This window comes from Falco peregrinus, chromosome 15, assembly GCF_023634155.1.
Source record: "Falco peregrinus isolate bFalPer1 chromosome 15, bFalPer1.pri, whole genome shotgun sequence".
NCBI lineage: Eukaryota > Metazoa > Chordata > Aves > Falconiformes > Falconidae > Falco > Falco peregrinus.
Genome location: NC_073735.1, coordinates 5,110,449 through 5,131,679, shown reverse-complemented (window position 1 = coordinate 5,131,679; position 21,231 = coordinate 5,110,449). Strand labels below are relative to the sequence as shown.

General features: G+C 50.2%; 1 protein-coding gene across 2 annotated transcripts in view; it reads right to left on the bottom strand.

The window, feature by feature from the left end:
* The window catches only part of ETS1 (ETS proto-oncogene 1, transcription factor), a 78,202-nt gene that overhangs the window by 41,823 nt on the left and 15,148 nt on the right, over nucleotides 1-21,231 (bottom strand). The window contains exon 1 of one of the 2 annotated variants that reach the window (XM_055819262.1): nucleotides 6,495-6,896. The exons of the other annotated variant lie outside the window; for it this stretch is intronic. Coding sequence (XP_055675237.1) covers nucleotides 6,495-6,564 — 70 coding nt within the window. The 5' untranslated portion in view covers nucleotides 6,565-6,896. Of the gene's footprint in view, nucleotides 1-6,494; nucleotides 6,897-21,231 lie in introns of those variants that run through there. 2 annotated transcript variants of the gene reach the window in all.

Sequence of the window (21,231 nt, the reverse complement as noted above, 5' to 3'; positions counted from 1 at the left end):
GCTTGTAGGAGAATCAATAAATATTTATTGTTTAACCAGCAGTATTTTGACTGGAGATGTAAGCATGGCCCCACGCCAGCGAAACCAGAGCCTTCTTGGCCAGCACTGCAATTTTTTTTTCTGTATCTAGCTGGAAGATTATAAACTACACAATGAAGAAAAAATAAAAATAAAACAAAAAAGAAACACAGGCAGCGAGCAGCTTAGTCACGGAAGAGGAACAAAAGAGCTGAGATGTATAACTATGTCGTGGGTTTAAAAAAAAAGGGGGCTGCAGGCCCAATTTTTGGCTGTGAGACAGCTGTACAGTTTATATCGGCTACAGATTTGTCCCACAGCTTCTGCAGTGATGAGGCTTTACGCTGGATCAGAGCATATATCCACGGCTTCAGTGGAGCTACACGGATCTGGACAAGCTGCAGACCGGCCCACACCTCACAGCCAAAAGGCAAATCTGGGGAGTCAGGTCTTGACCTACGGAGGCACAATCTGGCACACATAAGGAAGACCCCAGGTTCCGTAGGGATCCCCCAACCTCACAGCACAACGAAGAGTCAGTCGCTGGCTCCAGGGCTCAAGTCGGGCAGATCATCCCCTCCTTCTTCTCTTCACTTAGTCCCCTGGCACCATCCTACCAAGCACAGGTCTTCCCCTGAGCAAAATATGTACATCTGGAAGATGCCAGCAGCTCCATCCTCTGGATCCGTTCCCGGGACAGCAATGACACCTGCCTTCCTAAGCCCTGTGCCATGCAAGGGCCAGCTGACAGTGCAAAAAAGCTTGCTTTCCTTGTCTGGGAGAAATCTACATGGATTTCTTCCTTCCTTCCCCAAAATCCCAGCTGACAGCAGTACCACAACTGAAAACAGCCATTTGGGATAACAGATCTGCGAGTTTGTATCCCTAACCGTATTCAGACAATAGTCTGGTCTTACACTTACCTCTTCCCCAAGTGCCTATGATGTATCTGCTGTCATCGCCAACTGGTGAAGAACACCAAGCCACCTTCCATTTTGCTGCCAGCATCGAACTGCAGTCTCAGGGTCTAACCACAGGACAATCTCTGCACCCTAAACCTGATCCCCACCGCCCCCTCAGCTCAGCCACACCACAGGGATCTATTCAGGAGGATCCAGTCACTGCTTTTTCACAGCAGCATACTTAAAAGCCGGTATATAAAAAGGCTCCCGCAGTAAAACTCAGCGTGCCACAGTCCCACTGGAGAGCACGCGCACTCCCGGCTACTTGCTGCCTGCCTGTCAGCAATCTGCTATGGATTTGGGAGAGCGGGGTGGCATACGATGGGCTCCTCAGCTTGCTTTGCAGAGCTTCAGTGCAGCATTCCAGCATGAGACTGTGTTATCCCTTCATTTTATAAGGCCTATCAAAGCATGCCACGCTGTAATTACATGGCAAATTAGCGGCCACTTCATGTAACAACGCTGCAATTACACAGTTGTTACATGCTTTGGGGAGTTTATGATGATAAAATGGAAGGAATGGGGCTTTGCTCCTCCTCCCTGGAAATCTAACTCCCTGTATCCAGGTTAAAAATGCTGTAGTCAGGGATGTGCTTTCGTGGGTGTATCACTTGAAGGAAAGGTCGACGGAGCTGGCCTCCTTCCACCTCTTTTCACAGTTTTGCCCCTTAAGCAGACAGAGTTGACACTAAAGCTGGAGCTGGTGGCAGCCAGGTGCATATAGTCCCCTCCCTCCTGGGAAACTCTCATTACCCCATCCTAGCTGGATACCACAGTAATGGGCATTCTGTAAGCGCATAGAAAGATAATTGCTCTTTTTCAGTTCAAATTCTCACCTCCTCCACAGGCAATCAGCATTGAAAACACCAGAGGAGCCCAAAGCTCTCAATTTATTAGAGTCTCTCGCCCTTGTTGGCTGATGATTCATGCCCACACAGAGCAATCCACAGCCAAAGCCGAGCTCTCACCTTTGCTGTTAATGCAGAAGCAAAAAGCATTCAGAAAGATGCTGGATGCAACTCTCTGCATCCCTGAAATCATTCACCCTTCAGTGCTGCTTCCCTTTCCCCAGGCTTTGCTGGGCTTCCAGACAAATGCTCTGGCAGTTTGTGTGCATGCAGCCCATCCTGGCGAGGACAGGTAAATGCTCTTCTAGTACAACAGATGCAGAGGAAGGGACAGAGGACATCTCAAAGCAGAGAGGGAAATGCTGCTGTTCTGCTACTGTTTCATCCCACTTTGCGACAACGTGACCATGCAAGCCACCAACAAGACCAATCTCTTAACAGCAGCAGGGAAACTGAGTCAGCCAGCAGCTGCCACAGCTGTAGGGACCAGCCTGAAGCCTGAGTGCAGTGCAAGGATAACACAGGATCAAGTCTTCCTTTTTGGAAGAGAAGATGTTCCAAGTCCCTGCGCACTACACTTACCCCCAACCAGCTCAGCAAATCACCTCCCCTTGAATGGGCTGATCCAGCTGTGACCCTATTCTGTGCATATATATAAAGAGCTGGGAGCGAAGGTATGGCTGGAAACTTGCCCCTCCTAGACAAGATCGAGGGAAGGATGATGGATCCCATCCTAAGACCATAATGAAGATGTATTCTAATTCATCAAGTACTTTGCCATTTCCCTGCAGCAAGGCACTGTGGAAGAGGGTATGCATTTTCCAGAAGGCTTGCTTTAAATGCAAACCTCCGTATTTGCCTGCACTAAAACTGAAAGCAAAGGACAAAAAGATTGGCCTGGCTCTGGGAAGGGGAAGCAGCGTGATTCAGGCAGGTCCTACATCCAAAAATACACTGCATAGAAGCTGTCCGCTTCCCCGTACCCTGCAGCTACCACAGCAGGAGAAATCTTGCTTCAGCCTCAGCCCAACGTTGTCCCAAACCCTAAACAGAGGGAAAGGCTCTTGCCAGATGAAAATAAACCCCTGGGATGCCACCCACGCACAGGCCAATGGAAACAATGCGTCTGTCTCCCAGCTGTCCTTAAGGTACAGCATGTGAAGCACCGAAACACACGGGGTCCTTCCATCTCCTGGCAGTCAGGATTTCTACGCTGCATGTGCACAGACCTCTTTTGATGCCAGGGAGGAATAAATCCATCACCGCACCCGTAACACACCTGCAGAGAAAGGAAGCAAGAGGGGGAGCGGATGCAGGAGCATGGGGAGCCCAGCATCTCTGCCTCACCTGCAATGCCCAGCATCACCACCGGCCATTAAGCCCTTCCAGGGCACCTTGTGGTACGCCTCGGGGGCAGCAAGTCAGCAGCTTCATTAGCAAAAAGTGCTACCCCTCAGTATTTGGGACTCCCAATTACACACTGCCAGCTTCCAGCAAGGGTTGCGGAGCTGCTTTTAACTCTGACCACGGAGAGAGAGCATAGAGAGCTTTGCAGAACTTGAGGAAACTTTTCTTTTTTTTTCTGTGTTTACCAGTTGCACAGTGAAGTTCCTGTTGGGGCTGATTTTTGCATGGTTTGGGTTTTTACTGTCTGATAAAAAGCCAGTAAACCAAGTCCCACCAACCCATTGATGGATCAGTCATATGTCTGCAATCAAAAGTGATGCTACTAAATACTATCAGATCCTTATAATAAAAACCCATGCACATACAACTTGCAAATAAAAGGAGTAGTCCACCACCGTGGTTTTTTGGCTCCTGACCTACTCATCTCACTCACACATTCTTGCTGGCAACAGCAGTGGGGGCGGCAGGGTCAGGGGGAGATTTGGCTTTGGAAGTTTTGTACAACTTCACATCCCCTTCAAGTTATTTTTAAACCCTTTGGACACACTGCAAATCCCATCCAACTTTTCCATGCAGAGGCTGCCTGCACGTGTGGCGTGCTGCAGGGTTTTATTTCAGGGGAGTGAGAGGGGGACGGTACTGTGCAGCCAACGCATCTCTGCAGTTTTATGGGGCATCAAGCACCTGGCGCATTAATCGTCTTGTACAATTGAAAACCTATGCCTGTAACGACTCTCCCTGCGTAAGGTTAACCCTATGGATACCGTGAAGTAAATCTGCTTTGCTGCTTGCTGGCATGTAAAGGAGCAAGGGGCTGGACTCCTCAGCGAGGCCAATGCCCATTATGAAAAGAAGGGCAATGGGCACATTTGATGGCAGATTCAGCAACCAAGACCAAGACCTGAACAAGCTCTCAGGGAGCAGTTAAAAGTCCTCAGATGCACCCCAAAACAGGAGTAGAGAAAAATTATGTGCATAAGTTATGCCCCCCTACATGTGGCATTGCTGGATCCCAGAAACATAAGCTACCAGCATCCCTACTCCTTCTCTCAACATCAATCTGACCAAGCAAGAAAGCTTCAGCATTCTCTAAAAAGTTAGAGGGGAAATGAGGTTAAGCCAGCTAATTGACAACATTGACCTTTTTGGCTCACAGTGTTAACACAGCCACCAAAACAGAAGCAACTGCAGCTGAAGTCAATAGGGAGTCAGCTCTTTTTTACCTTTTTCATTTTTGTTTTTCAGCGCTCTTCCTGCCAAAGTTTAAACTTTGGGTCAACTCTAAAAATTGCGTGCTGACATAAGCTCCAAATGAGCTTTCACAGAAAGAAAACGAGTGTAAGGCAGCACGAAACACTGAGTCCTCACTTTAGGCACAAGGCAGTTATATTGATCCAATCCTCAAACACCTAAACAACAGAGACGCCTCTGTAACACGCTCCCACCTATGCCAGGAGACTTGTAAATTTAAACAGATACTTTGGTCTGAACTGAAAAATAAACTCCACATCCCCCCAGCCCTGCCCCAATGGACCAGGTGTTTCTTCCCATCCCATTTTCTTCCCCTGCAAGCAAACAGACCGAGGTTACAACCTGAAGCACAGGAATGAGTCTCCAGTAAAATGTTCTTTTAAGCAAAGCTTTAGGAAATAGGCACAAACAGGTCCTCAGCTCTAGCTGAGCCTCGCATTTAATGTGCACAGGTGCTTTGCAAAATCCTCCTCAGCATCCTATTGCATTTTGAAGTCTGGTCCTTCTGAGCCCACGCCTGAAAGCCAGGCTCAGCCTTGCTGTGAGAGGCACGGAGCACCAAAATAGCTGTAACTGGCAACCAGGTTCTTTCTACATGCAGGTAGAGGGGAAGATGGATCATGGGAAAGCCGCTCTCCCAGCATCAGACACCATGCAGCCCACTGGTGGCAGAACCCCCAGGCATGTGCTGACTTACCGGAGCGCTCTGCAGACAAGCTGATCCTGCACAAGCATCTATTTTAAGTCTGAGCACAAGCCCCTGTGCTGCTCCGGCCCACCTTGCACTCCAGCAGTCAGCTGTCATTTTATTTCGCACATGCAGCCTGAAATCATACTGCCTGGCAGGAGCTGAGCCCCCTTTCTGGGTTTCCTAGAAACTTGCTAACTGGCAAAGAAATGCCCAACTCCAATTTAGTTTTCTTCACCCCAGTGGCACTGCACAAAATCCAGCAAACCATCACTTCAGAGCAGTAGGAATTACAGCAGGGAGAGGTGAAGCAACTGGACTCATTTCACTCTCTCTTGGACCCAGAAAGAGAATTCCGTTTTTCTCCCTGCAGGCCCTCCAAGCCCCATCCTCTCCCTCGACTGAGCGAGGCAGGATCAGTTCAGTGTCTGGGGTCAGCAGGCAGGCAGACGACAGCAGTATGTGAACAGCCCTTATTATGGTAAAAACTCAACTATTAGCATTAACCACAGCCTGCAGCAGTTAAAACTTAGCGCTACAACAAAAACCCAACACACGCCTCGTTTCAGTAACATGTTGCTATCTTCCCTGAGAGCTCCTACACCCTTCCTATCCCCATTTATCCAGTTCCAGAGAAAGGGGGGAGGGGGGGAGGGAAATCAAAGTAGCGGGCTTTCCTGGTTTAAATGTGGTAAATCTAGAGGTACCGCTGCAGTCTGGATTCCCAAATACAAGGAGTGTTTGGACCACACAAGATATTTCCAGCGAGGGATGGGGGGAACATACATCGCAGATAAGGAGCTTGTGCAGGGCTGCCAGCCCCGGTGTGGGTCACCCCCTCGGGAAAAAGGGGGGGGGGGGGGGGTACCGAGGAGCTCGTAGAAAACCCCAAACCCCCCGAGTGCATCTCTCCTGCCTCCCAGGCGGAGGTGCTTGCACACATCCCCGCAAGGATGCCAGGAGAAAAGGAGGCTGGAAGGGCGGCGGGTTGTTTTTTAAGAGAAGGAGGGGGCTGTGGCGTGGGGTGGGGGTGGAAAGTCTTAAAACTGCTCGGGAAGCAAGTTCACCTTCCCCCAGCGGTGCTGCGGGGCAGAGCCGGGGAGCGCAGCGCCGGGCGGCGCCGCTCCGCTGCAACTTGGGGGTGCGCTCCGTCCCCTTCTCCCAAAGACACCCCCACCCCCCAAAAAAAAAACCAACAAACCCTCAACCCTCACCGCTCTGGTATTTCCCTGCCACCGCCCTCGCTGCGCAAAAGGGGGAGAAGGGATCCAGAGGGTTCCCCGGAGAGAGGGGGCACGGAGGGGAGGGCAGGGCGCTCACCGGGGGACGGGAAGAGCTCGATGTCCACCTTCTCCGTCTTGATGATGGTCAGATCCACCGCCGCCTTCATGGCTGGGGCAGCGCCGCGGGGGCGTCGCGCCGGGACCGGGGGGCGGCGGCGGCGGCTGCTGAGCCCCGCCGTGCGCGGAGCTGGGCGCCCGGGGCAGCGGCGGCCGGGCGCCTGCCTGCCTCCCTCCTCCTCCTTCTCCTCCTCCTCTTTCCTTCCTTCCTTCCTTCCTTCCTTCCTTCCGCGCTCCCTCGCTCCTCTCTCCTGCTCCGCTCCGCTCTGCTCCGCCGCCCCTTCCGCGCTCCCCCGCAGCCGCTCCGCCTCGCCCGTCCCCCGCCGCCGCCCCGGCCCGGGCTGAGCCGCCGAGGGGAGGGCGCTGGGCCGGCCCCGAGCGGTGACAGCGGCGGGGAGGGACCCGCCTGCCCCCGCCCCGGAGGCGGCCCCGGCACCCGGCGCCGCGGGGAGCGGAGCCGGCGCTGCGGCGGGGTCCGGCGGAGCGAGGGGTCCGGGGAGTGGGGAGCGCGAGGTGGGGCCACGGGGTGATGGAGGGGGGGTCAGCGCATCCCCCACTAAGTTGGGTGCTGCTGCGCCTCTGCCGCGACTTCTGCTGGTGTCCCAGCGCCGACACACGAGCGGAGAGAGCTGCGGTTCTAGCATGGGAAAACGCCGCTGGAGCCCCGGCGGCTGCCGAGAACCGACGTGTCGTGAAACCAGACCAGTTGCCTTCACCTGCCTGCCTCGACACGAACCACCGCCTTTCATGCTTGCATTGGCCCTTCACGCTCGCATCACTCCTTCACGCTCGCATCGCCATGCTCGCATCGCCCCTTCACACTCACGTCACCCGTTCATGCTTGCATCACCCCTTCATGCTCACATCGCCATGCTCGCATTGCCCCTTCACACTCGCATCACCCCTTGATGGTCACATCACCACACTCGCATCACCCCTTCACACTTGTATCGCCCCTTCACACTCGCATCGCCCCTTGATGGTCACATTGCCATGCTCACACCACCCCTTCACGCTTGCATTGCCCCTTCACACTTGCATCGCCCCTTCATGCTCACATCACCATCACTGGTGACGCTCGCAGCAGCCTGATGCTCTCTCCACCACAAGCAATGACCAGGGCAGAGCGTGGGTGCCCAGGCTCAGTCGTGTGGTGACGGGTGACGGCCAGGTTGTTCACAGGTGTGTGCATCCTACAGAGGAGGCCAGAAAGGTTTGGGAACTGAGTGTATAAAAAACGTCTTCAAGATGCAAGATGAGTATCATGCTGGCACGGCATGAAGTTAGCAGAAGAATATGGGTTTTTCACATGAAATATGTTTTATTATATTTAGGTAGCACAAACTTCAGACCACAAACGGCAGAGCAGAAGGGAGATTATGACTCACAGATGTCAACTTACCGGTACAAGTGTTAAAAAAAAAAAAAAAAAAAAAAAAAAAGTCATTAGCAACCAGCTTTTGTGGTTCTCTCACTGTGAAAGTCTTAACAGTCTTCGACACGCTGACAGAGACCAGGCTGCTCTGCTCAGAGATGGGCTCAAGTGAACAGCCCGGGTGTAACAGGGGAAAGAGGGCAGCTGCCTGAGTCAGCCACCAGGGTTCAAGGCTGCCTGCTAACCCGTATGAACCAGGGTACTGCTTGCAAACACCTTTGAAACCTTCAAACGCACTGAAAGATGAGCTGCAGATGCAAACGTTACGGCTCAGGGTTATTTCTAGCTTCTTCAGCGGTGCCTTGCTCAGTTGCCTAAGGCGTGTTTATAGAAGGAAAGTTCATGTAACTAAAAGAAGCTGCGAGGTACTGGGGCCAGAAATCGAGAGCCTGATTTTGGCTCGCACAAGCAGCTGGTTTTACCAAGGCAGATAGCTCAAGACACAGCCAGCAAGAACTCTGAGAGCTAGCAAAGCTGGGCAAGCAGCTAGCTCCAGCCAAAAGTTCATCCTTCAGGCGTCTCACCCATTCACAAGCACTTGCATTTCCAATTTTACAGGCAATCGTGTTTTCAATTTACTTGCAAGCTCAGTTATGGGCAACCTACTCCTGCAGCAGCAGAGTAGGACCAGTGATTCACTGTGTGACCAATATATAACCTCCTTCCACTGATTCCTGTGTGCTTTGGAGAACTGAGCTGTGTTGAGGCAGAACACAAGGTTTAAAAGCTCAGGTGGTGGGTCCTTGGTTTGAGGAATGAACCTGGAAATCTGAAAGTGAAAAGAGGATGGCTGCAAGGATAAAACTTGGTCCCTGTTGCCTCTCCCCGTACAGGATAATGTGCTTGCACCTGCCCTTCATTTTGGGTTTCTTTCCCCTCTTCCCCACACGCGATGGACAGCAATGACTGAAGGTAGCAACCACAGAGGAGAGATTTAGCAGAACGTTTCCAGTTGAAAATCAAAAGGGGATCAGGAGAAACAGCTGCCTTTCTGTATGATCCCTTCCAGAGCAGGCTTGGGAAGAGAAACCTGATGCAGTTATCACAGCCTGACAACCTTTCCCTTCCTACACTTTGCTCGATGCGCTGCAAACTCCTGGGCGAGGATGCATGCAGGCACACTGCAATCCTGCAGCGGGGCGAGTGTGGGAGAGTGTGTGCGTGTGTGTGCACTGGCACGGGGGGGACTGGTTTGCACAGCTGGCTGTGGGCTCTTGGCCGCAGCGATGAAGCCATCAGAAAGCACCTGCGGTCCCAACCGTATTGAAATGACCCAAGTGTTCCCCCCGATTCGGCGGCGCTCGGTAATCCACCCTGCTCAGAGCAAGCACAGCATCCTGCAGCAAACCACAATCCCCAGACTGAAACAGAAGAGGAGGCGCGCGGCGAGGTCACCGTGGCTCGCCCGAGTGGGCGCTGACAGGGACAGGGTGTTGATGCCACGCAGAAGGCTCTCATAAGCAGAGATGGTCCCGGATGGAACTGCTGGTGGGATTAAAAAAGTGGCACCAGAGAAGGCAGCGGCTGCCTTGCTCCCGTGGGCGGATGCATTTGGCTCAGACTCTTCTGCAAGCGTTATGGTCTTAAGAACTGGCTAGAGTCCCGTGCACCTGTAATGGGGCTCCTTCTCCTTTGGACCGGTACAAAGACTCTAATAAAGATCTTTCTCACAGCTCATGTGTTTTTTATTAGGAAAGATACACACGCTCTTGGCATGCTGGCTCAGCCCTGATCCTGCAAAGCCGATGACACTAAGCCACAGCTTGGTGCAGCATGGCTGCAGCAAAGCTTTGAGCTTCTCCACTCCCCTACCTCACCCCCCCTCCAAGCTCCCCTAAACTTCTGTTTCATCTTGCTTGTGCAATGTATGGCAGCCCCTACATGCAGGGAAACTAGAAATGCTTCCAAAAGTAGCACCAGGGCAAAAAAACCAAACTGGAGGAAAAGAATGGTGAGACTTGCAGGCTGAGAATTCCTCCCAGGGCAGCTGAATCTCTCCTTCGAGCTCGACTCTGTCCTAGCGGCTGCCTTAATTTGTGTTCACTTCAGAGCCTGCAACATGAAAGCCCTGGCTCTGAACTCCAGCTGAGCCGCTCAATGGCTCAGTGTTCGCAGAAGGCATGGAAGGAATCCATTGATTAGTTTCTTCAGCTGGGATGTGACCATTTGGAGTCCAAGACCTGCCAAACATGACTTCGCCTCAGCAACTGGTTCCTATTTGCTGCTTACAGGCTTTAGAAAAATCTTTCCTCTTCCACATCCAAGTCTCACTCTCCTTTTCCATTCTGTCGTTATTCAACGTTACATCTATTCAGGCTCTCTCCTGTTGAGGCAGGATGCTGAGTTGCAGAGAACAGCCCTCCTGCCATTAATATAGCCAAAAGATTTTGCCATTGATCGGAGATAACCATCTGCCCTCCCTCCACAATGCAGCCTGACTGTTTTTCAACAGTTTGGAACAAAGAAAGGACGGGCAGTAATGCCACATTGTTCTCAGGGACGCTGACTAACCTTGGTTTAAAAGAATAATAATAATTATTCATTTAGCATCGAGGAATGGTATTATGAGACCGCAGCTTTTGCTGTGATTTCCGAACATGCAGGCAGGCAGGACTGCACTTCCATGACCTCCCTCTTAGCTGGGGCTAGCTCTTACCCTTCGGCAGGGCCAAATTCACTCCTGTCACAGCCCCTTTGCAAATTGGCAGCTGCTGGCTCTCCTCCAGATGTTATGGAACTGGGACAGCTTCTCTCCCTCGGATTTACCAGTCCTCATTACAGCAGGCTCAGGATTAGGTATAAGCAGTAGTCAGGAGAAGGAGCTTTTCCTAGTACCGCTGCTACCAAAACATGGCCACCTCTGGGGTGAAACACAACGGCTACGTAATAATGCGGAGCAACACCACCCAGCTGTTATGGACAGGAAATGAAGAACACCATATCCAATTAAAACTGCAGGGGGATATTTATGGCAGAACGCAATTAGCCAAATTGGAGCCTTCCCCAAAACTGCCATGGCATTTTTAATGACTGCAAGCGGTCACGGCTTTGGTTTGATGTTTTGTCAAGTAAACAATATCCAGAGGGCATGAGACAAAAATCAGGAGCAAAGGGGAAGGGGGCGGGGGCGGGGAAAGTGTCGTGCAATTCCAGGGAGAAATGGAGACATGAAAGGATTTATCGTAAGGGGGACATTGTTGGAAAGAGCAGCAGCCACCACCACTCCAGGAAAGGAAAGAGCAGGGAGGTGGCTCTGGGTGTGGAGGTGGTCCTCTGCAATAAGAGGAAAGAGCAAGCAGCTGCCATGACCGTTCCCCAGGGAGATACCTTTCCTGGAATTTAAAATGATATGAGAAATTCTTTCAAGCACCGTAATAGCTGGGAAGTATTTCAGAGAGTTGTTTTACGCTGGTAAAAAGAGGCTGGATTAGTAGTCCTGGTGACTACAGCCTCCCCTTTTTGGCTAAGCAACGGACATGGAAAGAAGAGCTTGTTAGTCAGCACGTACTGCGTGTGCCTCCTGGGCTGTCTGCAGGGAAGGCAGGCTGCTCTCAGATCTAGCATTTGCAGCTAGGAGGTGATGACCACCACAAAGGCATTGGCTCCTCCATGACCCAGATGGCTGTGGCCTCTGGGGTCCCCTCACCGCTCCACACTATAGGGCTGGAGTCACAGCAAGTCCCCATCCTCCGCACTGTCTGCATTAAAAGCAAGTTTCTGTTCACACTGCGGAGATCCAGACTTCAGGCCCCAGCTCAGCCCCAAGACACTGCTGCCACAATACCATCCTCTGATTGCCCTCCAGGCACGACCAGAGGAAGCTGCCTCTGAGCCTCCCTGACTCCTGCTCTCATTAACTTCCCAGCAGAGATGGCTCACAAAAGCATCTTTGTGGCCAGCTAGGAGTCAGGACTCCAGCACGCACACATCCCTGCATGGCTGCGAGGGAGCAACAGCTCCGGTCGACACGCCGTAGGTACCTCAGTCAGCAGTCTGGCAAGCTGCTTGAGCATCTTCAAGTGTCTCCTGCTATTGGTTTCCCAGAGGTCCCATGCTGATTCATAACCTGATTAGCTAATCTGAGCTTGAGCAATGTAATTCTGCCTTGAATTTCGTTGGCGGGAGGTGCTGTCACTCACTTGTTACCCTGCTGGAAGAACTGGCTGGATGGAAAATCCTCATAAGCTGTTCTGCAGCGCTGTTTGCTCTCGGTACGTTTTCTCTCTCCTCCTCAAGTAACAGCACTGAGTTCTTGGTAAACATAACCTGAGGATTTTTGCTGTTTAACTCTTGGTATTCACAAATGCTCTGAGCACGCACAGATGATACACATCAAACCTCACCCGTCGGAGCTCTCATTTTTGGTCAGATCTCTTGGGCAGCCTCCTTTATAGCAGAAACAAGTGCAGCCAGCTCAGACTTAAGCAGCACATCTCTGCTGGTGATTTCACCTTGGCATTCACCGACTTCTGGCAACAGAGGTTACGAACCGATTTCTGACGGTTCTTGAGATCCCTTTCCCTGGAGCACAGGTGAGGGATTATGAAGGAGGGGCAATAGGATTGTTGCTAATGAAGCAGATCTGCTGGACAGCTAGACTGTGTTCACTAACACTTATCTGCTCTTTCACTCTTTCAAAAAAACCCAGCAACAACAAAAAAAGACCCACTGATTCAAGAAATACCAAGTAACAGCCACATATCACTTTCAGGAAGGCACCAGGAGCCGCACAAGCACCTCCCAAGGAAGGTGAGTCCAGCACCAACCTATAGCATACAAATTCACAGCCATATTCACGTATACAAATGGCAGCCTCCAGAAAAACATGCTTGCACACAGCCAGTTGGAAGTGGTCAGCACGGGGAAATAAAACACTTTTCTGCAATGACCCCCAGGTTAATGCTGTGGTCAGGACATAGGGGTTCAAGCAATATTTCCACATGACCTCTTACAAACCTTTGTACCTCCATTCCCCTTTTTTAATGAAACAACACTTTCCCACTTCACAAGGGACTGGGAGCATCAGTTCAGCAGTCCCGAAGGAAAAGCCTGGGGGCTGGAGACTGACAGGGTCTCTCCAGAGAGAGATTTGACAGAAAAGCTCAGGAAAGAGAACTGAGATTCCCTCTCCTGTTGCACAGGACCCTGGGAGGCACAGACACTGGTCCAGCAGCCAAGACCCCTCCAGCCCAAACCACGTCCCACCACGACCGTGAGATGACAGGTGCATACAGCCAGGCTATGGAGATAATTCAGCAACGGACATGAGTATCCCACGTACACCATGCCCACAGCAAGGGAATTGGGGGATGGGACCCACCCTAGCAATTAAAGCCCTAAAGCTGCCTTCCCCAGGCAGGCTCTGCCACTGGAGACAACTCTTCAGCCCGCTGCATCGCTCCTGTCATGAAGGATTCGCCTGCCTGTGAGCTTCAAAGAGGAAAAACCCTCGCCTGGCGCTGGAAACCTCCTCGCTTGCAATTGTCTCCGCTTGGCAACCCGGCCCGATAGTGAATAAACGACAGAGAAATATTCCTCTTTACACGTGTTTGGGTTTTTCGGGGTGGTTTTCTTGGACGGCGATCCTGGCTCGGCAACAATACCCGTCTTGTTCGGCCCTGCGCTCCAGAGCAGGCTTGAATAGATCTGTCTAAAATTATAAGCGGGCAGCCCTGGGCTCTGAGAGATCACAGGCCACATGCTGGGGCTGAACAAAGACTCTGCTATTTCCTAACAATTAGCCCAGCTAAAAGGACATCTATCTCCTTCCATTAGAGCCACCACGTGCCTCCCAGTCAGTCCATTGTAGAGCTAATTAAATAACACGCCTCTCTCCCCAAGAGGGTCTCCTGATTACTTGCCTAGGTCCTAAATCCTTGCTGGTGTAAATGGGGAAGAGACAGCTGGTCAGCAGGGGCCTGCGACACCAGTGGAAGTATGGTCACCCATCTACAGCTATTATCATCGTCATCACCACTTATTTCAGGGTTTTTAAGTATCTTCGGAATACTTAGAAGATCTAAGGGGGTTTAGCACACAAAATGGTTTGCTTCCCTGGGTACTCCCCCACTGCCTGCAGCAGCAGTTGTGAAAACAGCTGATTTATTTATTATTTTTTTGTGCTTTGCTGGTAGTTGGAGGAAAAAAGCAGACATAAATATTTTTTCTAAATATGTTCCAGATTGATGCAAACCAGTTTGGTGGTTTTTTTTCACACACTTCTCATCGGGCTAAAACAACGAAAAGAAATTAAACAAGGAAAATGGTGTGTCATTCAACCTGAGCTAAAACTTTTCAATATTGCGCTTTTAAAATGGGGGGGAAAAAAAGTGTCAATTAAAAGTAATCTGTAAACAAACCCTCTTTTTGCCTGGTTAGTTTACCTCTTCAAGGAGGTTTCTGTGGGAGGGGTAGGTCTCAGGTGTGGATGAGCTGAAATTAATCTGCCTTTTTAGCTGGGAAGCCCGATTCATGTTTTAGCATCACGAGTGAGATGAAACAAAATGTGTCTCTGATACTTGGAGTCTGGCAAGTCAAGAAAATTCATTCCGTCGATACACCAAAAGTCACGGGGGCTGTCTGCAATGTCCTCAGCAGTGCTTCATGGAGGCCAGGGGCCACCACAACCATCACCTGTCCCTAGAGGAGGTCGACATGGCTCTTCTGTAATGCCCAGCCTGCACCTGCTCAAGCTAAAAGCTGTGAGCGACTTTTCGCTCCGTCAACCCATCCCGGTGCTTTGGGGTGAGCTGTGTTTGCAGCACACAGCCTCACACAACAGCACAAAACTGCTAAATCACTCCAGATGTTCAACACCTTTTCTCACACGCTCCCAAGACCCGGAAGAAATACACTTTCCTTCTGCCAAGTCTACAGTCAGCAATAGTTGTGAATATCCCCTTTACCTCCTTTAAATCGTTATTTTCCACCCTTGGCTATTTAAATCATTATTTTCACACCAAGAGAACATAGCTGGAAAACTGGGAAGGTGGGTCAACAGACTAATGAGCTGATTTCCTGTGGACCTTCGGCTCCAGGCTTGAAACAGCTGGACCTGCTGCTACAGACAGAGCTCTGTGCACCCAAGGAAAACAGAAAGACTTCATTCCTCAGCTCTCATGGTGGAGAGACAGCAGGAGGAAGGACACAGAGGAGGAGGAGGAGGCAGAGCTTGGATTTGTTCTAATGGGAACAAAAGCTTGCTCCTGTTTCCCAAACCCATGAGCTACCCATGCTGCTCACAGTCATCCTGGGTAGCAGCTGCTGTGTGAGCCTGAGTGGGAAAATGCTGGGGAGCTTTAGAAATGCATCAGAGCTTGCCAGGAAATATATTAATCAGTGTGTGTATGTGTTTGTCCATAGGGTTTTATTATAAAAGGACAAGGATCAACTCATTGCCCATTGCTATTAAAATCACATTTAGCCTATGTTCAGGGAATGCAAATGTTTTACATCAAATGATCAGATTTTACAGGGACATATCAACAGGGCCAGGTAACTCATCATTAAAAGATACTACATGACTTGAAGGCCTAGAAGGGGTTAATACAAGAATCAAGACGAAAACACAGTTTGAATGTAACCTAGGAGCTGCTACTCAGCCCTCTGTCTGCTTTCAAACCCCAACAGCTAGGTCTGACTGCTTCATTCATCGCAAACCTACCAAAAAAAGGGTAAGAGCCAAGAAAAAGATGTCTTACATTAACCGCCTGCCTCCCCTCACCCAGCTAGTGCCCTTGATCCCAAAGCTATGGGAATGGCTCCACAAGCCACTTGATTAATAAGAGCCCAGGGGGGAAAAATCGTTTATATAACCTCGTCTTCTCTAAACTTCCTAAGTGCTTTAGAAAGTGGCTGCCCTGGAAACCCAAACTGGAAACGAAAAATATTATCTCTTCCATTTATAAACATCTCTGGCGCTAATGAAGTGAGGAGCGGCAGCAACAGGGAGGGGAGCATCGAGATGCACTTGACAGGCGTGGGAGAACCCCGATAAAACCATTTTGTTTCAGGTGGGTGTGGAGCGGAAAGTCCTCCCACTGTGATCTGGTGCCACTGTAGCTGCTGACTACAGCACTGCGAGGCCCACGGAGAGGGATTTCGGAAGATGGATGGTTATGGAAGTATCTGCTACACTAAACACAGAGGCAGACCGACAGCCTTACTAGGTGTAAACGTGGGGGAAGAAAGACAGGGTGACATAAAACAAGGCAAGAGCAGATGGATGAAACCTTAAAAATCAGTTCCCTTAGCCTGAAGCTGTAGCTCGGATGAAGCATCACATCCCGATACTGGGAAGCAGGGAGCGAGTGTCGGTGCTTACTGGGAAGCAGGGAGCGAGTGTCGGTGCTTACTGTGCACGCGTACTTTGTGGCACAAACTGCACAGACCAGGCTCCTTTTGCATGTCAACAGAGCTTGTCTGTTTACACCGGTCTGGTCTAAATAAACATACGAGGGGTCCAGATGAAGCTCTTGGGTTTAACTACCGTCAGCCTTGCAGCCCCTCAGACACACATCTGAATCAGAGAGCCAGGAGAAGTATTCTGCAGAATAGCCCAATCTATTTCTCCATTTTCTTTCCATGTTGGCATTTCCCACGGAGATTTGTTTTTGCACCAACACAGCCAGCACCAGAAAATGCTGAGTTTTGGCTGGAAATGTTTGGATTTCGTTTTGACAAAATATTGATGATTTCCGCAGAATGATCTGTCGCTTTTGGCAGCAACAAGAAGAAAAGTAAAAAAGACACAGTTCATCTAGAGAGGGGACTGAGCTGACACCCAGCCTGGAACTCGGCACAAGTGGAAGGCAAAGCCGGCTACTGGGTTGCCGTGTTATCCTGTCATTTTGATTACTGTAAAGCAAGGGAAACTGCTACTACTTTCATGTAGTAGCTGTTTGCCTGGATAGAAACACAACCAAAGCTGCCAGACAAAGGAAGCATCTGGTCTCCGGGGGTTAGGCAGTAACTAGATGCAAAGCAAGGGAAGAGAAGGTCTGGTTGTCTCTGGAGATGTTTCACAGGAGATGCAGATACCCCAAGGTTGCAGCGTGGCAAGGAGCTAGTCCAGGGCAGGACTGAGATGCCAGCTTTATTTCCATCACTACTTTCCATAATTAGTCATGCCTCTCGAGCCTGCAAAACAGGGTTGAAATCTCCCAAGCACAGGCTCTTCTGTGCGATGCCTGGAACTGACCAAATTAGAATTTTTCCATGAACAGGTTCCCTTGGGGCATCTTCTCCTTTTTTTCCTATTCTACTTCAATGACGACATCAGTTTGGCCAAAACAAGTGCTCTCTGGCCCCCCTTCAACTTAGGATGTGGAGAGTGAATCACACAAACTTGGGGAGAAAGGCATTTCTGACTTCTGAAGAGTAGTTGCTGATGAGTTAGGGAAAAGTAGTTTGGCCCAGTTCTTCTCAGAAATCAAATCCCTGCTTTGGTGGAGCAGTTTCTTTTGCTCCATCCCATTGGTGCTACGGGAAGCATGAATATCTGCAAGGGTTGTTACCACCCTGCGTGCCCCTGCTCACACAGCATATGCCATGCCAGTGGCCTTGTTTCCCTTTCCAGGAAGGGAAGTCCTGTCATGAACTTTATTATATTGCTTTTTTGTGTGTGCACCCATCCACTCCCCATTGCTGAAATCGATGGCAGCGTTCCCACTGAGTAGGTTGAAGCCAACCCTGTTTTCTCGCAGGCTCACGGTGGGCTTCAGGGTCTAAAGGCTAGATCCTGGCCTTGAATTATAACCTGCCCTTGCAGCATCACAGGGGAAGAAAAAACACCGAAAGAGGAGCCCTGCCTCTAAGAAGGGATCAGAGGTCTCTGAAGGCAGCTCCCAAAGGATGGACCTGCACCGCTCATGCTGGCTGAGAATCTCTTTTCATGAGCCTAATGCCAAAAAAACAGCCTGCATGCAAATTCCACCCTCCATCCCCAGCTTTTCCCACACCTCACTCGAGTCATTTGGAGGCCGGCAAGCTGCTTGCTGCAAGTCTCCCATGGCTCTTCTGCAGCGAAACCAGAGAAACCATCTTCCCGTCGTACACACACAACCTCATTAGCCCTGCCTGCTGCCAGAGAGGCAGCCTCCCTTCCCGGGAACCAGCTGCAGAGAGAGAAACCCTATTTCATCTATTGTGAAATGGCCAACAATTGACCCGCTGCAACTTTTTCAAAGCCTATTGATACAAAACCCCACAGGGGAAGCTCCATCCCGTGGGCTGTGTAAACTCCAGCACGTGTTCAGCAGACTGCAGGCAGCTTCAAGGGGGCAGCCATGCTAGCAGCTTGGTATCGCGTAAGACGTCGGGGTTTGGTGTTGTTTTTTTACAATATCAAGCACTTGTACAACATCCTCCAGGGAATTCCAGCCACTCGCCTGACCTCAATGAATTAAGCATCGCAATAAAATGTGCAATGAATTAATCATCTGCATCTCCAACATGAGAAACTGCTATGCAGTGGCTCACAGGCAGCCTTTTGAATGATTTAGGCATCTCAGTCCAATGGAAGTCAATGGCATTTGGATGCCTAAAGATTTTCTGTTAAGTGATGTAGCTAGAGTCTTCCAAATCCCAGCTGTAAGATCTCAGCCAGATCTCCTAAATCCACCACTCCTGAGAACTCTTCTTCTATAAAAAGACTGTGGATGCTGGGGAAGAGCCACTAGGACTGAGAGCTCAAGTGAAAGAAACTGCCCCGCTGTCTGGGAGGAGGATGTTGCATTATACAGACCAGTCACTGCAGGGTCCTCTCAGTCAAACAGTTAACTGCTGAAAAGCAGGAATGAAGAGGAGAGATGCTAGGAAAGCAGCAAGAGCACTGACCCCATATTACCCTCCAGGAGCTCCAGACAAGGTGAGAAACTAGACGTGAACAAAACAGGGTCTAGTAAACAAGGTGCAGAAAGCACACCATGTTTGAGAAAGCTCAGACCTGGATCTGCTCTGAAAAGGAAGAATCATTTCCACCCACAATTAACAGTGGGAGCAGCTTGACCTTATTTCTGTTCAATTTTAGAAAGAGAGCAGAGAGATGCAAACCCTTACAGGGCTTTTAAGAATGTTTGTCCTAATCCTGTCCTTACTCTTGTATGGCTCTAAGCATGGTATTTCTCCTTCCTGCTCTTCATCCATCCAGCCTGCATACAAGCTCCTTGAGCTGCATGGGGCACAGGACAGTCCAATCCTCCTGGAGGTGTGTCCGTATGTTAGAAATAACAATTGAAAAAAAAAAGACAGACCATCCTAATGCAACTTGCCCCCCTCCCCAAACGTCTGACAGCTCAGTTTCTCAGACTGAAGTGATGCAAATAGCTCAGATAAGGTTCAGATAAAGTATCTGGGCTCTCAAGGGCTTATCTGAACTGACCACCAGCTCCACAAATTCTGAAATTTGCCCTGTGGGACTATCTCCATAGAGCTTGATTTCCATCTGAAGCCTCGACCTCCAGAGGCTGCAGAAACAGCTACTGTTCAAATGCATTCTTGAGATAGCAGGGTGGGACAGGGCAGGTCTGCAGCTCCCCTACCTTTCCCTATCTGGGGATTTGCCTTCTGGTGGGAATGTTGCAAGAGCTGGGCTGATGGCTCAAGGAACCGGTGACGGCACCTTTCACCGCCAGCCTTTACACTGTAACAGATGAGGTAAAACCTTAGGGTGCTGTTAATGAAAAGATCACTTTCCCTTGGCTACGAAGTGTTCCGTGCTGGCTTTTGCTTTCAGTCATGCTCCCTCTCAAGTAATTGCTAGCAGAGGGAAGGCTTTTGGGAGAGCACCAACTTAGGGTGCTATGCCATGAACTCCCTCACAGACAGTGTCAGCATGGGCATCATGCTAAGATGTGGGGTTTCTAAAGCAGCCTGGATGAAGCAGGGAGCTGGGTGCAAAACCCAGCTGGTCTTCTCTGAAAATCTCAGCCTGGCAGGCTGTAAAGGGAGTCAGCAATCGCAGCAAGGAGCTCTGATCAAACAGACCCAGGCTCACAGTAACGGACAATCTCTAGTGTTCATTTACGGTGATAAACATTTGTGCTTACAGATCCAGCCTAGCCTTTCTGAAGCACAGATAGACGCAGTGATCTCAAAATGTGTGGTACATGGTAGTGAGCATCCATTTATAGTACACAACTCAGACTGTGAAAGGAGCCAGGGGAAGTCCAAGGCCAACTTAGAGAGGGTAAATTGAGATCTCTTTGTAAAGCTGGTACAAAGGACCCATTAGCTCGCTTACACCTGGACTACAGCTATTCTTTGTCCTGCAGCAGCAGCAGGGGTCTCCTCCCATCTTACAGCCAGATCCCATATGCTGGGTGCTCTACAAACACAGGAGTAAAAGACAGCAGGAAGGATTCCTTCCTGAAAGGTCTGCAACCAAATAATCAGCAATCTAATGGTTTATACACCTAACGCAAATCTAGCAAGGATGAAAAAAAGAGCTTTCTGAAACCTGTTCAAAGCTCTGCAGAAATTACCCCCAAATCTCGCTGATTCGAGCAGAGAAAGATTTCCTCTCTGCAGAGGTTTGTAACCGTCAGGCAGAGTTCTCAGGCAAGAATAACTATGAAATTCTATAGGATGGCTCATAAACCATAGAAAAAAAGGTTTCATTTCCTACTAAAATATTCCCAATGGATCATTCCCAAAGGGCCGGCATGCCAAAGGGCTGCTTCTGAGTGTGCTGGCTCCCCTTCCGCATCGGCGCTTCGCCCTGGCTAAAAACCAGGGACGAGGGGAAAACGCGTGGGCAGGCTATGGGCTCTCTGCAGCTCCCCAGCGCTCAGCTGTGTTGGCAGCACCAGGGTTAACCACGGCGTCGCCCTGTAATGCAATGATTTCTGGTTTATTTCAGCAGGGGAAGTGTGTCCCGGCCTGATTAGCCCAATGGTTTCCTCTTTTCCCATAACCTCCAGACCCCCATGGCCTAAGTGTTTACTTTCTGAAATAAAAAATCTGCTAGTGTTTTTCTTTTTTCAGGGCATGTGTATTTTGGGAGGATTCGGGGGGAGGAAAGTGGAGAGGGGGAGTTGAATGGGATGGGAGGCTTGCATACACCTCCCTTCTCTCTCCCACCCCTCACCCCCAGCTCCTTTCCAGCTGCAACCTCTGAGCTGAGACTTCTGGCTTCAATGAGAGAGAGAGAGAGAGCAAAAGGGAGAGAGAAACGTATTAATGAGAGAGTTCAGTCTCTTGCTTCAGCAGCTATAAACACAGCGAACATCTGGAGGGAGAGAGAGGTGCTTCATGCTGCCAGGAGCTGAAAGAAACAGGCTGT